The sequence below is a fragment of the Muscardinus avellanarius genome (assembly GCF_963383645.1).
Source record: "Muscardinus avellanarius genome assembly, chromosome: 1".
Taxonomy (NCBI): domain Eukaryota; kingdom Metazoa; phylum Chordata; class Mammalia; order Rodentia; family Gliridae; genus Muscardinus; species Muscardinus avellanarius.
In genome coordinates this window covers 235,718,169-235,730,813 of record NC_137786.1, presented here as the reverse complement: position 1 = coordinate 235,730,813, position 12,645 = coordinate 235,718,169, and the positions used below count along the sequence as shown (strand labels likewise).

Here is a 12,645-nt window from a genome sequence, read left to right as displayed (position 1 = left end):
AGTGAGCCCAGGGAAGGCCTCTCGAGGCCTGGCCGTCTCCTGCGGCCCTGCCCCTGCCGGGTGACAGGCCCAGGCTGCCTTCCAGGGACGGGCACACACCACCCCGTCACCCCGCTCACAGCCAGCCTGGCCCTAGAGCCACCACCCCGGCAGAGCTGCCGGCCAAATCGCAAGTGCACAAAGCAGGCGGCCGGCCAGCCCGCTCTGCCAGCAGCGGTCACTGAGCAGCGGGCAGACAGGAGGCCCCTGGGCCCCGCTTCCCCAGGGCTGCCTCGTAGACGTCCCCGCCCTCACCTGTGGGACCTGGACCAGCATCCCACGGGACCACCTGCTCCTGGGATCCCGCCCCGCCCCCTGACACCCTGCTGGGCCGCGGGCCCGGGGAGAAGCTGGCGGAACTGGGTCCCCAGAGCACACGCAGATCAAGGTGGTTTCCTGAAGTTCCCATCGCCTTAGAAACCCACCGTGCGCCATCTCGGGGAGACCGTGGGTGTGGCCCACGTTCCCTCCAGAGCCCGGGTCGTGATGGCCTGAGGAGAGGGGACAGGAGTGTCCAGGGGGAGGACGTGGTGGCCAACACCTGGAGATACTGGGGCCCCACACGGACCAGCCAGCTGCGATTCTGGTGCCCGGAGGCTGCTTTCTGGCCAGGTGGAGCCCGGGGAGGGTTCTGTCTAAAAGGTGGTCAGCAGCCAGGTGTGGCGCACGCTCGTCATCCCAGCATTCCAGAGGCAGAGACAGGAGGATCGCGGTTTGTGGCCACCCTCAGCTTCTTAGTGAGGCCCTCTGCAACTCAGTGAGACCCTCTTTCAAAATAATCATATATAGGGCGGGGGTGTAGCTCAGAGGTAGAATGCCCCTGGGTTCAATCCCCAGTTTTGCAAAAAAAAAAAAAAATAATAATAATAATAATAACAGACAGACACCATAGAAAATTATATATAATGCTGGGTGTGGTGGCACACACGTGTAATCCCAGCATTCAGGAGGCTGAGACAGGAGGGTCGGGGTTCTCAGACAGCCTCAGCTACTTAGGCCCTTTTCAACCCAATGAGACCCTGTTTCCAAATAAAGAATAAAAACTAGGTCAGGAGTGTAGCTCAAAGATAGAATGTCCCTGGGTTCCATCCCTAGTACCGCAAAAAAAAAAGGAAAAAGGAAAGAAAGGAAGGAAGGAAGGAAGGAAAGAAGGAAGAAGAAAAGAAAGAAAGAAAAGGAGTGCCAGGCATGGTGGCGCACGCTTGTAATCCCCGCGCTTGGGAGGTGGAGACAGGAGTATCGTGCAGGTTCAAATAAAAATATTTTTAAAAATAGGTGTCTGGGAGTGTAGCCCGGAGGTAGAAGGGTTTCCAGGAACCCCAGTACCACCAAAAAAAAAAAAAAAAAGGTGGCCAGCACCCCAAGCCCAATGAGAGACCTAGAATAATGGTCCAGGAGCTTGTGGGGCAGCCTGAACTAAAGTTCTTTGAGGGGCCTCTGTTTCAAGTGGGGGGGGCAGCTGCCTCCCCTGGAGTGGACACTGTACTTGGGCCCAGCCACTGGTGGGACCTGGCTATTAAACACTTTGAGCTGCTGGACGTGGTGGAGTACACTGTCATCCCAGCCCTGGGGAGGCTGAGACAGGAGGATGGCAGATCCGAGGCTGGTTTCTGTGACCGGGCTCCTTTGATCCACATGATCTTGGTGGGATTCAGGGGTCTCCACGGGCGGGGCCGAGGAGCCTGTTGTCCCGGGCTGTGGGCTGCTCTGTATCCTCCCCCCTCCCGGGCTGGTGGCGTGGTGGCAGCCGGGGACTGTGAGAAGCAGCGGGCCCAGCGGCCTTTGCCCTCTGTCCTTGGCATTCTGCGTGTGGCGGCTCTGCCCTGCCCGGATGGGCTTTCCTTGACCCCAGGGCTCTGGCGGTGGGATGGTGTGGCCTGGGCTTGCTTGCTTTCTTCTTTCTTTCTTTCTTTCTTTCTTTCTTTCTTTCTTTCTTTTTTGCGCTACTGAGGATGGAACCCAGGGGCATTATACCTCTGAGCTACACCCCCAGCCCTATTTTTTATTCCTTATTTTGAAACAGGGTCTCACTGAGTTGCAGAGGGCCTCACTAAGTAGCTGAGGCTGTCCGCGAACCGCGATCCTCCGGTCTCAGCCTCCCGAATGCCGGGATCTCAAGCGTGCCCACCGCGCCCGGGCTAAAGTGCTTTTTAATGATGGCGGGAGCCTGCCAACGTCCCTGCCACAGCTCTCCCTGGGGAGTGGCCGCCCTCGCCATTTCCTTCCCTCCGGTGGCCCAGACACCGAATACCACAGCTGGCGGGTGATGCGGAGAGTAGCCCAGCGACGGCTTTTCCTCCAAGGCCGTTCCGGGTGCCACGTCTCCATCTGAGCACCACCAGCAGGTGAGCACCTCCGAGCTGAAAGTCCCCCGGAGGCCCTTCCCGGGGCTGCGTCGTCACAGAACCCACGGCTGACCGCGCCTGGCTCAGAGCCTCCCACTGTGGAGGACGCTCTGGGCACCCTCCCTCGTCCCCGGCTGGCCGCCCCACCGCAGGCCGCCTACGTGAGGACCGGCCCTCCCGCGCTCTCCACTCTCACCAGACTAGGGGCCTCTGAGCCCGCCGATCTCCAGCAAGGCTGTGGGCCCTGGCCGCTCAGCAGCGGAAGGGCACCGAGTACCAGCACCTCCTTTGTTTGGCAAGTGCTCACTGAGGGCCTGCGTTGCAGGTTTAGGGATGAAGAAGGACCCAGCCCTCGCCCAATGGCAGTCCGTAATGTGCGGAAGGATCGGCAGACAGGACAGAAGGCCAGGAATTAAAATCCGTCTCAAGCTCACGTGGCTGGTAGCACAGACAAGCGCTTGGCAGACTTTTCTTTATTTTCTTTTTATTTTTTCGGTACTGGGGATGGAACCCAGGGGCATTCTACCCCCGAGCTACACCCCCAGCCCTAATTTTTATTCTTTTTTTTTTTTTTTTTTTTTTTTGGTGGTACTAGGGGTGGAACCCAGAGGCTTTCTACCTCCGGGCTATACTCCCAGACCTATTTTATATTTTATTTGGAAACAGGGTCTCACTGAGTTGCTGAGAGCCTCACTAAGTAGCTGAGGCTGGCTTCGAACCCGTGCGATCCTCCTGTCTCAGCCTCCCAAGCGCGGGGATTACAAGCGCGGCCCCACGCCCGGCCTTATTATTTTGAAACAGGGTCTCACTGAGTTGCAGAGGGCCTCACTAAGTAGATGAGGCTGTCCTCGAACCAAGATCCTCCTGTCTCAGCCTCCTGAATGCTGGGATTCCAAAGTGCGCCACCGCACCCAGCTGGGCAGACTCTTAACTAGCGACGCACGCTTTTATCCTGTGGCCCCGCGAGTCCGGGATCCCAGCTACAGGCATTTATCCGAGAACCGCAAACATATCCATCAAAGCCGGGCCCCTCGTGGCCTCCTTCATAAAGACGCCAAACTGGAAATCTCCCCAGCACGCTGGATCTCCAAAGTGGCCTTCCAGATGATGGGCGCACTCGGCACAGACGGGGGTTCTGCCGGGGCAAACCCAGGGCGGGAAGTGGGGAGGGGGGTAGGAAGCTGCGCTCTGCAGTGACGGGACATCCTGCGTCTTACTGGGGCTACACAGCCGCGTGGACAGGTGTTAAACTGACCCAACCGCGCGCCTAAGCTGTGGGGATTTCACTACTGACTAAATTACTATTTGCCAAGCCGGGTGTGGTGGCGCACGCTTGTCATCCCCGCGCTTGGGAGGCTGAGACAGGAGGATCGCGCAGGTTCGAAGCCAGTCTCAGCTACTTAGTGAGGCTCTCAGCAACTTAGTGAGACCCTGTTTCCAAATAAAATATAAGATAGGTCTGGGAGTGTAGCTGAGAGGTAGAAGGCCCCTGGGTTCCATCCCTAGTACCACGGGCGGGGGGGGGGGGGGGGGGCTCAGGATTGCGTCTAGCCTGGGAAGTGGCCCCGTAGGCTCTGGGCCGTGTGCACATCTCTGAACCCACGTGGCTTTACCTGCAGTGGCTGCCCCCCATCGGCAGCAATAAAGAGCAAACACGGGACATTACTGGTGGCTTTCCTGTTGCCCCCCCCCAGCGCACACCAGCCGCTCACGGCTCTTTCTGTTCTTGAGGTTGTTTGGGTCCTGGGGTCTCGCCAGGTTGCTGCGGCTGCCCGGCATCCTGCCATCCCCGTCTCAGCCTCTCGAGTACCGGGACGCCAGGCGTGCACCACCCACGGCTCTATGAGGGACCGAGGCTGGGCCTCTGAGCACTGAGATAGGCAGGAACACCACCGTGGGGCCAACCTGGCCCAGAACCACGGTGACCGAGTGGCCGGGAGCACCCTGCAGGCAACCCAGGCCCCTCTGTTCTCTACCCCACGCTCCCAACCGGCCCCTCGGGCCATTGATGCCCAGGAAACACACGCCCATCAAAGGCCGCCCGGCCACACCTCCTTCCTCCGGCTCCCACGGCAGCCCCGTGGCACGGCAGGCGGCACCGGCTGGCTTCTTTGCTCCAGTACCATGTAAAAGCGTTAAAAACGATCCCCCAGCAGAGGCTGGCGTGGGTGGAAGTGATTCCGGGCAAGTGTTAAGGGAGAGGATTAAGTCGAGGTGTCGTGGGCAGTGTTTGCCACCACACCCAGAGGCGGACGGCGGCCTGCGCGGCTGCAGAGAGAAGGTGCCGCTGCCAGCCCTGCTGGGTGGGGTTGGCGCTGGCAAGGCCTCCCGGGCTGGGCCGCAGATATCCTGCGGGCTGCAACCAGAAAGGAAGCCGAGGCTGCAGGTGAGGCAGTCGGCACACGCAGGTGCCCCCAGGACCAAATCCACGGAAATAGCAATTTGTCTACCCGAAGGCCATGCGATCGCCGTTAGATGGGTCTCAGAGGGTTGAGGAGGCTTGAAACACTTCATTCCACAGTGTGAAAACCCGGCCACGTGTGCCCGGGAACGCTAAGGACCGGGACGGAGGCGGAGCACTGACCGGTGCCCGGCGGAGCCAGAGACCCAGCAGCAGCCAGACGGCCGCAGAGGGCGGCCTCCCCCGGGGGAAGAGCTGAGAGCGGAGGCCTGGCCCGGGGCCAGGGCTCACCGTGTCAGCCGGACCCGCGACAGGGTCTGGCAGGTCCTTCCCGCAGAGTCGCAGAGCGCTCTTGGCTGTGTGCGCTCGGGGGGCATGCCTTGCCCTCTCCGGGCCTCAGTCCCACGTCTGAGCTTTACCAACTTAACAAGCATTAAAGGAAGCGGCATAAACAAGCCCCAGAGCCTCTCTGCTTTGCTTTCTCCTCCCGATAGGGGCCGTGTGTGGACGTTAAGCTCCATCACGCAGTCTGGCTACTTGGCTGTTTTTGTTTTTGTTTTTTTTTTTCTTTTTTGGTGGTACTGGGGCTCCTGGAAGCCCTTCTACCTCCGGGCTACACTCCCAGACCTATTTTTACATTTGTATTTGGAAACAGGGTCTCCTAAGCCAGCGCACGCGGCTGGCTCTGAACCTGCGCGATCCTCCTGTCTCCGCCTCCCAAGCGCGGGGATGACAATCGTGCACCACCATGCCCGGCTACTTGGCTGTTTTTAGACTACCCCTGCCAGCATAATCAATCCATCACCTTTAAACTGGGCCTCACAAACTTTCAGAACACAGGAAAAACGCCAATAAGTTCTTCGCCAGAATTTAACACGTGTGGCCACTATTGTTTCTCCCCGTGGAGTCCTGTTGGCCCGCTGAAACCTCCTGAGCACCGTCTCTACCATCCGCCTTTCTGCCGGCATCCGGGCCCTTACGCTTCCTACCACACGCCAGTTCCCAAGGCTCACGACACACACGTCGGGCCGAGAGGCAGCAGTGACCCCACTCCTGACACCAGTTCTGCTGTGGCCCAGGAAGCCTGACCACACCCAGCTCCCGGGAAGGAAGGCCGATGTGCTCACAGTTCTGGAGCTCTCAGGGGCGCAGCCCGGGTCCCCTCTGCGGAGCTCCAGGCCGGCACCAGAAGCAGAGAGACCATGAGCGGAGAAACTCCGCGGAGGCCGGGAGCAAAGCGACAGCGCACGGGCAGGCGGACGCCTACGTGGTCCCCAAGGCCGAGCCCCAGGGACCCTCCTCGGCAGCCAAGCCTCACGTCGAACGTGGCCGCCTTGTTGACGGAAGGCCTGGAGGACGCTCTGAATCCAAACCGTAACGGCTTGCAAATCTACACCACCTGGAGTAAATGAGCTGGCCGCGAGCGGCGGCGACCACCCGTCCATTTGTCCATCCATCTGTCTGCAATCTGACTCTCACGAGCCTTGCAATGGCCGGGCCCTGGGCTGGGGCTAGAAAAACATGTGATTCTTGTTCCCGAGGGGACCGAGTCCATCCAGGGAGGCAGGCGGGGTGGATGCGATGGACGGAGACCCAACGGACGGCATGTTCTGGGGGCCTGACAGCCTCCCCCCGGCAGCACGGAGAAGGGGCCGGGCATCCTTGGCACACAGGGCTTAATTCTCAGAATTAGAGACCTTCCACAATGGAAATTACAGTGTAAACCTAAATAGACGGTGAAAGCCATGAAATTACAGAGTAAATCTAAATAGACTGTAAAGGCCCTGAGAGCCCGTCTCTGGATACACTGTATCCCTGTTCCTGATACTATGGCTACCCTGTCTCCCTACTTGCTGGCCCCCTGGCTACATTGTACCCTTAATACAACGGGAAATGTTCCTCTGCGCTCAACCAGGATTCAAGTGTATATCCAAAGGCAGAGGCAGAAGGCAGCTTTCTGGATTCTGTTCACTGCAGTAGAGAAGAGGAACTCGTGTGGGGCCGTGTGCACAGAGCAGGAGATCTGCCCCGCGGTGCCTGCCCAGAGCCTCAGGTGGCCCTTGGCCTCCCGGGCAGCGCAGGTGTCCAGCCTCTGCGGGCAGCTGTGGAGAGCGTGGCCCTCGGGATGGGCCGCCGATGGGGGCCTGACTGGATTTCGGTCAGATCACGCCTCTGTCTCCCTGGGAATGTCCTCTGAGCGGACATTACTCCAGGCTGATAACGCCATACGCGTGGAGTGGCGGCACGCGCCGGCTGGTAGCAACATGCCCCAGGGCAAAGCCCTGAAGGACAGGCTCTGATAAGCAGTTCTGGGACAATGGAATATTCACATACGGAAGATGGCGCTGGGCTCTACCATACCCCACACATTAAAATTAACTGAAGATGGATCAATGCTCTAAATATAAGAAGTAAACCCACAAACTCTCAGAAGCAAGCAGCAGGACGTCTTCGTGACCTTGGGTTGGGCTGTGGACCGTGAGGGCTGACGCTTTAAGAAGTCCAAGTGGAGCAAAAAAAATAAACAAAACAAAAAATAAATAAAAAATAAAAAGTCCAAGCGACAAGAGAGAATGCAGAGAGTAAACATCATGAAAATTAGTGTGTGTGTGTGTGTGTGTGTGTGTGTGTGTGTGTGTGTGACGGTATCAAGAAGGTGAAAAGACAACCCTCGGAATGGGGGAAAATATTTGCAAGTCATACAGTTGGCAAGGTCTCGGCGTTGAGGCTGTACAGAGAACTCCTACAATTCAACAACAAAAGACCAAAAAACTCGACTGAAAAATGGGCACTGCCCAAATACCTCTTTGGAGATGTTTCTCCGGAGAGAACATGAAAATACCAATACGCCCGTGGACTACGGGAAGGTGGTCGACGTGATAACTCTTAGGCAAAGGCAAACCGCAGCCGCAAGTGAGAAACAAACGCGGAGGAGGACGTGGGAACCGGGAGCCCCGGCGCGTTGCTGGTGGGGCGCGGCAGGTGCGGCTGCTGCGGAAGAGTTTGGCAGGTCCTTCAAAAGTTAAAGGTAGATTGCCGGGCGCGGGGCGCACGTTTGTAATCCCCGCCCTGGGAGGCTGAAACAGGAGGATCACACAGGTTTGAGGCCAACCTCAAGTTACTTAGTGAGACCCTGCTTCCAAAGTATAAAAAAGGTCTGGGAGCATAGCCCGGACCTAGAAAAGCCCCTGGCTTCCACCCCCAGTACCACAAAACAAACAAACAAACAAACAAACAAACAAACTCAAATGGGCTGGGGGTGTGGCTCGGAGGTAGCATATCCCTGGGTTCAATTCCAGTTTAAAAAACAAACAAACAAACAAAAACCACGACCCAGCTCGGCCCCCGCTCTCAGGCCAGCCTGACAACTCAGTGTCCCGGGGCCTCGCCCTGCGCGCACCTGACCTGCTCGGCGCCCTCCCCGCGTGCCCAGCACATGCCCCCGAGTGCTGCAGGAGGCCGAGCCCGCGCCTGCACAGCAGCAGAGGCTCTGTCCAACCAAGCCGGAGCCAGCCCCGCTCCATCTCAGCCCAGGGGCTCCCGTGGCCAGGGCCCCCTGCCCGCTGGCCGCACCTGCCTCTTGGGTTCCGCCCAGCGCCGTCTCCGGCCGGCCCTAGGACCGGGGAGCCCCGGGTGTGGCGGCCACCCGGATGGCCAGCATCCCGCGTCGCCCACCCGCTCAGCGAGAGCCTCCCCGGCCCTCTAACTGGAGACCCAGGGGATAGTCATAGCCCCCTTTCCCTGGCCGGCCGGCCTGCGAGCCCCTTTGTGTACACGGTCAGAGAGTTTCACGAGCCCAGACTTGCTGTGTGACCTCGGCCTAGGTGCGCGAGCCTCAGTTTCCCCTCCCATCTCCCATAACTGGGGGGCAAAAGCAGGGCTGCACTTCAGAGTGAGGAGCAGGAGTGGAGCAGGTGCCAGGGTTCGCACGGTGCCCGTGCACTGGCCGGCTCGGCAGGGCTCACCTGGCTTCGTCTCCTCCAATCCCCTGTGCCCGGGGCCATCAGGGGCACCAGAGAGGACAGGACGTCCCGGCTGAGCACACGAGCCAGTGGAGGGCGCTGTGGACGGCATTCTGTCCTCCTGCCCTTGTGGGAGGTGCAGCCCCGAGTTTACAGTAAGCAGCTTATCAATAACCAACAAGAGAGGTTGCTGGCAATGCAGATGTGGGTGGTGGTCTCTAACAATCAGTAGCTCCCTAGTACTGTGGGCTCAGCGTGTTGCAGGGAAGCTGGAAGGAGCGGAACCTTGGGTGTGACGTCATGCCTGGGTTTGTGCAGATGAGGTGGGGGGCTGAGGGCGCTGCTGCTGGCCAGGGCAAGAGTGATGACCGCAGAACTCACACACACGCGGGGCAGAGCCAGGCGCACGGGCAGCTCTGGCCTCCAGTCACCTCCCGACAGCCAGCCCTCCAGGCCTCGCAGATCCTGCCCAGAGCGGGGTTCGGGCCCTGGGGTCAGCTCTGGAAGTTCGGGGCCCCTGCCACTGGCCAAAGTGGGACAGAGTGACCTCCCCTCTCAGGCTCCGCCTGTCCTGAAATTCTCTGGCTTTCTCTCTCCCTATCTACCTGCCTCCGGGCCTCAGTTTACGTGGGGGAGCCGCAGCTCAGCGTGGCCATGTGGGTCCCCACGGCAATCCTGCAGCCAGCCGCCGCCGGAGAGGCACCTGCCCTGGTGGAACCCCAGAGGCCGAGGCTGAGGCACTGGCCAGGACACAGCCGGGAGCAGGGGAATGGACTGGATGGGCGTTCCCAGGAGTCGAGGCTGCGATGGTCATCTGCACGTGGTGACCGCTCAGATGTGGCCATTGGCTGTGCCTGGGGGAAGCTCCAGATGACCCCACCTGAGACCCGCCTGCACCCAGGGCTGTTGTTAGTTATTTATTTGGGGTGTGGGGATTGAACCTCTGAGCTGGACCCCAGCCCTTTAATTTACCGCCTGCCGGCCTCGAACCTGCAACCCTCCTGTCTCAGCATCCCCAGTACCGGGGTCACAGGCATGTACCACTGCACCCAGCTAATGATGTTTCTTTTTTTCCCCGTGTGTGTGTGTGTGTGTGTGTGTGTGTGTGTGTGTGTGTGTGTGTGTTGGTACTGGGGATTAACTCAAGGGGATTCTACCTCCACCCTACACGCCCCCCTCCAGTCCTTTTCATTTTGAAACATGCCCTCCCTAAGTTGCCAAGGCTTCAAACCTGCAACCCTCCTGTCTCAGCCTCTCAAACACTGAGATTACAAGCATGTGCCCCTGGCCCAGATTTAACGATTGGTGGGCTCCTCCATGGTGGGCTCTGCCGTCCGGGCTGCGTGGCTGGGAGCTGCCTGGGCTGCTGGGGGGCAAGGAATTCGGAGGAGGTGGGCTGGGGCATCTGCCACCAGCCCTGGCCCAGCGAGGGCTCCCTAGCCGAGAGGCGGAAAGCCCTCCCCGCGATGCTCACCACGTGGCCAGATGTTGGCAAGTTTGGGGCTCGAGCCCCCAGCTGGTTACAGAGCAGACCAGAGGTGGCAGCTGGGGTGGACCACAGGATGCATCCCCCGCCCTTTATCCAGGGGCCTTTGTTTGATGAACAGGACACAGCCTCGCTTGTAGAAAGAAGGCAAACTGCTTAAGAAGTGTCTGGCAGAAGGAGTTTCTCCAAGGAAGCCCAAAACACCAGGGAAGGGAGAAAGGGAGACGGAAGAAGAAAAGGAGACTCCCCGTGCCATAGTTAAACTAGCAGCTGCGGCCACGCAGCACCCTGATTGCAGGGCACGGACCCCAAGCAGCAGGGCGGCTCCGCCGTGTAATTAAGTAAAACGGAGCGCATGCCACGCCGGCCCCTCTGTGCCGGTCCTCCACGCCGCCGTACATTTTATATTTAATAACCTCTGACCGGGAGGGGGAATCATACAGGAAACATTGCTTGGGTCATTTATTTTAAAATTATTGGTACAAAAATAATCCAGGGTCGTGATTTATGCGCAGGGAACCGGTGGAGAGAGCCAGGGACTCCCCCTCCCGCCTCCCTCCCCGCCTCCTTACGGTCCTCCTGGTAGTTATATCGCAAATAAATCTCCAGAATAGCACGGAAATATTAAGAGTATTAATAGCGCCTGTAAAAACATCCTAGAACCTCGCATCCGCCGGAGCGTGGACGCGGGCGGCTGGGGACCTCCCGGGGGACGACGCTGCAGGGCCTCCCCCACCCCAGCCGGGGCCCCAGGATCCCAGGACCCCAGGATCCCCCCCAGGACCCCAGGATCCCAGGACCCCCCCCAGGACCCCAGGATCCCCCCAGGACCCCAGGATCCCAGGACCCCCAAGCCCCCCAGGGCGGGCAGCACCCCCAGGCAGGGGCGGGCGCCGTTCCCTGCTCGTGGGCGCGGTGCCCAAGCATCCCGAGCCGCCCCGCACTCACCGGCGGCGGGGGCTTCCTTGGGGGGCAGCCCCTCCAGGCCGAGGTCGCCCTCCAGCATGGCGGGGCTGGCTGCCCGGCTCGCTCAGGGCTCAGGCGGGAGGCGCGTCGTCCCGGAGCGGGGTCGGCTCTGCGGCCGGGGTCCCCTTGGCCTCCCCAGGCGGGACGCGGGCCAGCGCCCAGCCAGACTGGCCACGGGCGCAGCCGCGGCTCGGACCCGCCGCCTTTTGGCCCGGGGGTCCCGGGCGTCCCCCCCGCCCCGCCCGGCTACCTGCGGGCGCCGCCCTCGCCCCGCCCCGCGCAGGCGACTCCCCCGGCCACCCGGCCACCCGGACGCCGCCCACAGGCTGGATGCTGGACCGGCCGGCCTGCCCCCAGCCTCCGGCCAGGGCCAGTCTCCCGCTTATCAGGCAGGGCAGGCCGTGGGGCCCAGAGGCGGTGCGGGGCGCCCCGCCAGGCCCCGGGGAGGGGCACCGACCCAGGGGAGAAGCACCCAGCCCAGTGCAGCCACGGGCAGGCCGGCCCAGAAAGGGCCCTGCGCCCCCTCCCCTGGGCGGCCGGACCCTAAGGAGCCTCTCCTAACAGTTATCAGATGCAGAGGCCAGCCAAAGCCCAGCGGCCAGCAAGGGTCAGTGGTCTGAACTTGACCCTGGGAGTGGAGCACAAGCTCCCCGCTGGGCCTGCGGGAGCTTGCATCCTGGTAACTGAGAACAGCCCCGGGAGACCCTCCCCTGATTTGAAGATTCCCGGTAGCTGAGTATAGGAGAACTTGGCGGGGGGCTTCTGGGGCAGCCTGGGGTCCTCTGCCGCCCCCACCTCATGGAGTGCGCCGCTGCAGCAGGCTCCGGGCAGGGAGCCAGGCAGACCACTGGCCGGGGCTCTGTGGGACGCGGGCACCCGGCCACTGTGGGGAACGAGGGGCAGGCGCCTCCTTGTATCTGCAGACCGCACAGTCCTGACATCTCCAAATAAATACCATAAATTCTGAAGCAGAACAGCCTTAAACAAAACGTTGAGCTGCTCCCTGGCTGCAGGAGGGTGGCGGTGGCGGTGGGCAACCGCAGACCTGACCTTTTGAAAGGCCATCTTGCAGTTTCCGCACCCCAGGGTGCAGCTGGGCTGGTGCTGAGAGCAGCGGGTGCCAGGGGCCCTGGGGTCACCTGCCAGGTTAACAGCCCTGCTGGGTAGCTGTGTGGGCTCTGGTGGGACAGACCCAGCCGCCCCATAAGGGGCACCCCACACCCTCGGGGAGGAGACTCTGCTCTTAGGGCGAGCCCTCCTGGCCTGCGGGGTTGGTACCAAGTGCACCACCCCCGGGGCACAGCCGAGCCCCGGGAGCCCCTGCCCTCCGCCTGAGCTACAAGAGGGGGCTCTGGAAGAGAGGCCACCTGTGTCCCCAGTAAGAGGTCAGGGGCTCGGGTCAGGCAGGGGTCTCCCCAGGAGAGTGCCGTGCACCCCGAGTCTGCC

At 60.8% G+C, this 12,645-nt stretch overlaps 1 protein-coding gene across 1 annotated transcript in view; it reads right to left on the bottom strand.

Moving 5' to 3' along the window:
* Positions 1-11,239, bottom strand: part of ANO1 (anoctamin 1) — a gene marked incomplete at both ends in the record, with an annotated part of 141,891 nt that extends 130,652 nt beyond the window's left edge. Inside the window, one exon of the mRNA XM_080693707.1 lies at positions 11,182-11,239. Coding sequence (XP_080549833.1) covers positions 11,182-11,239 — 58 coding nt within the window. The remainder of the gene's footprint in view (positions 1-11,181) is intronic.
* Between the last annotated feature and the right edge of the window lie 1,406 nt (positions 11,240-12,645).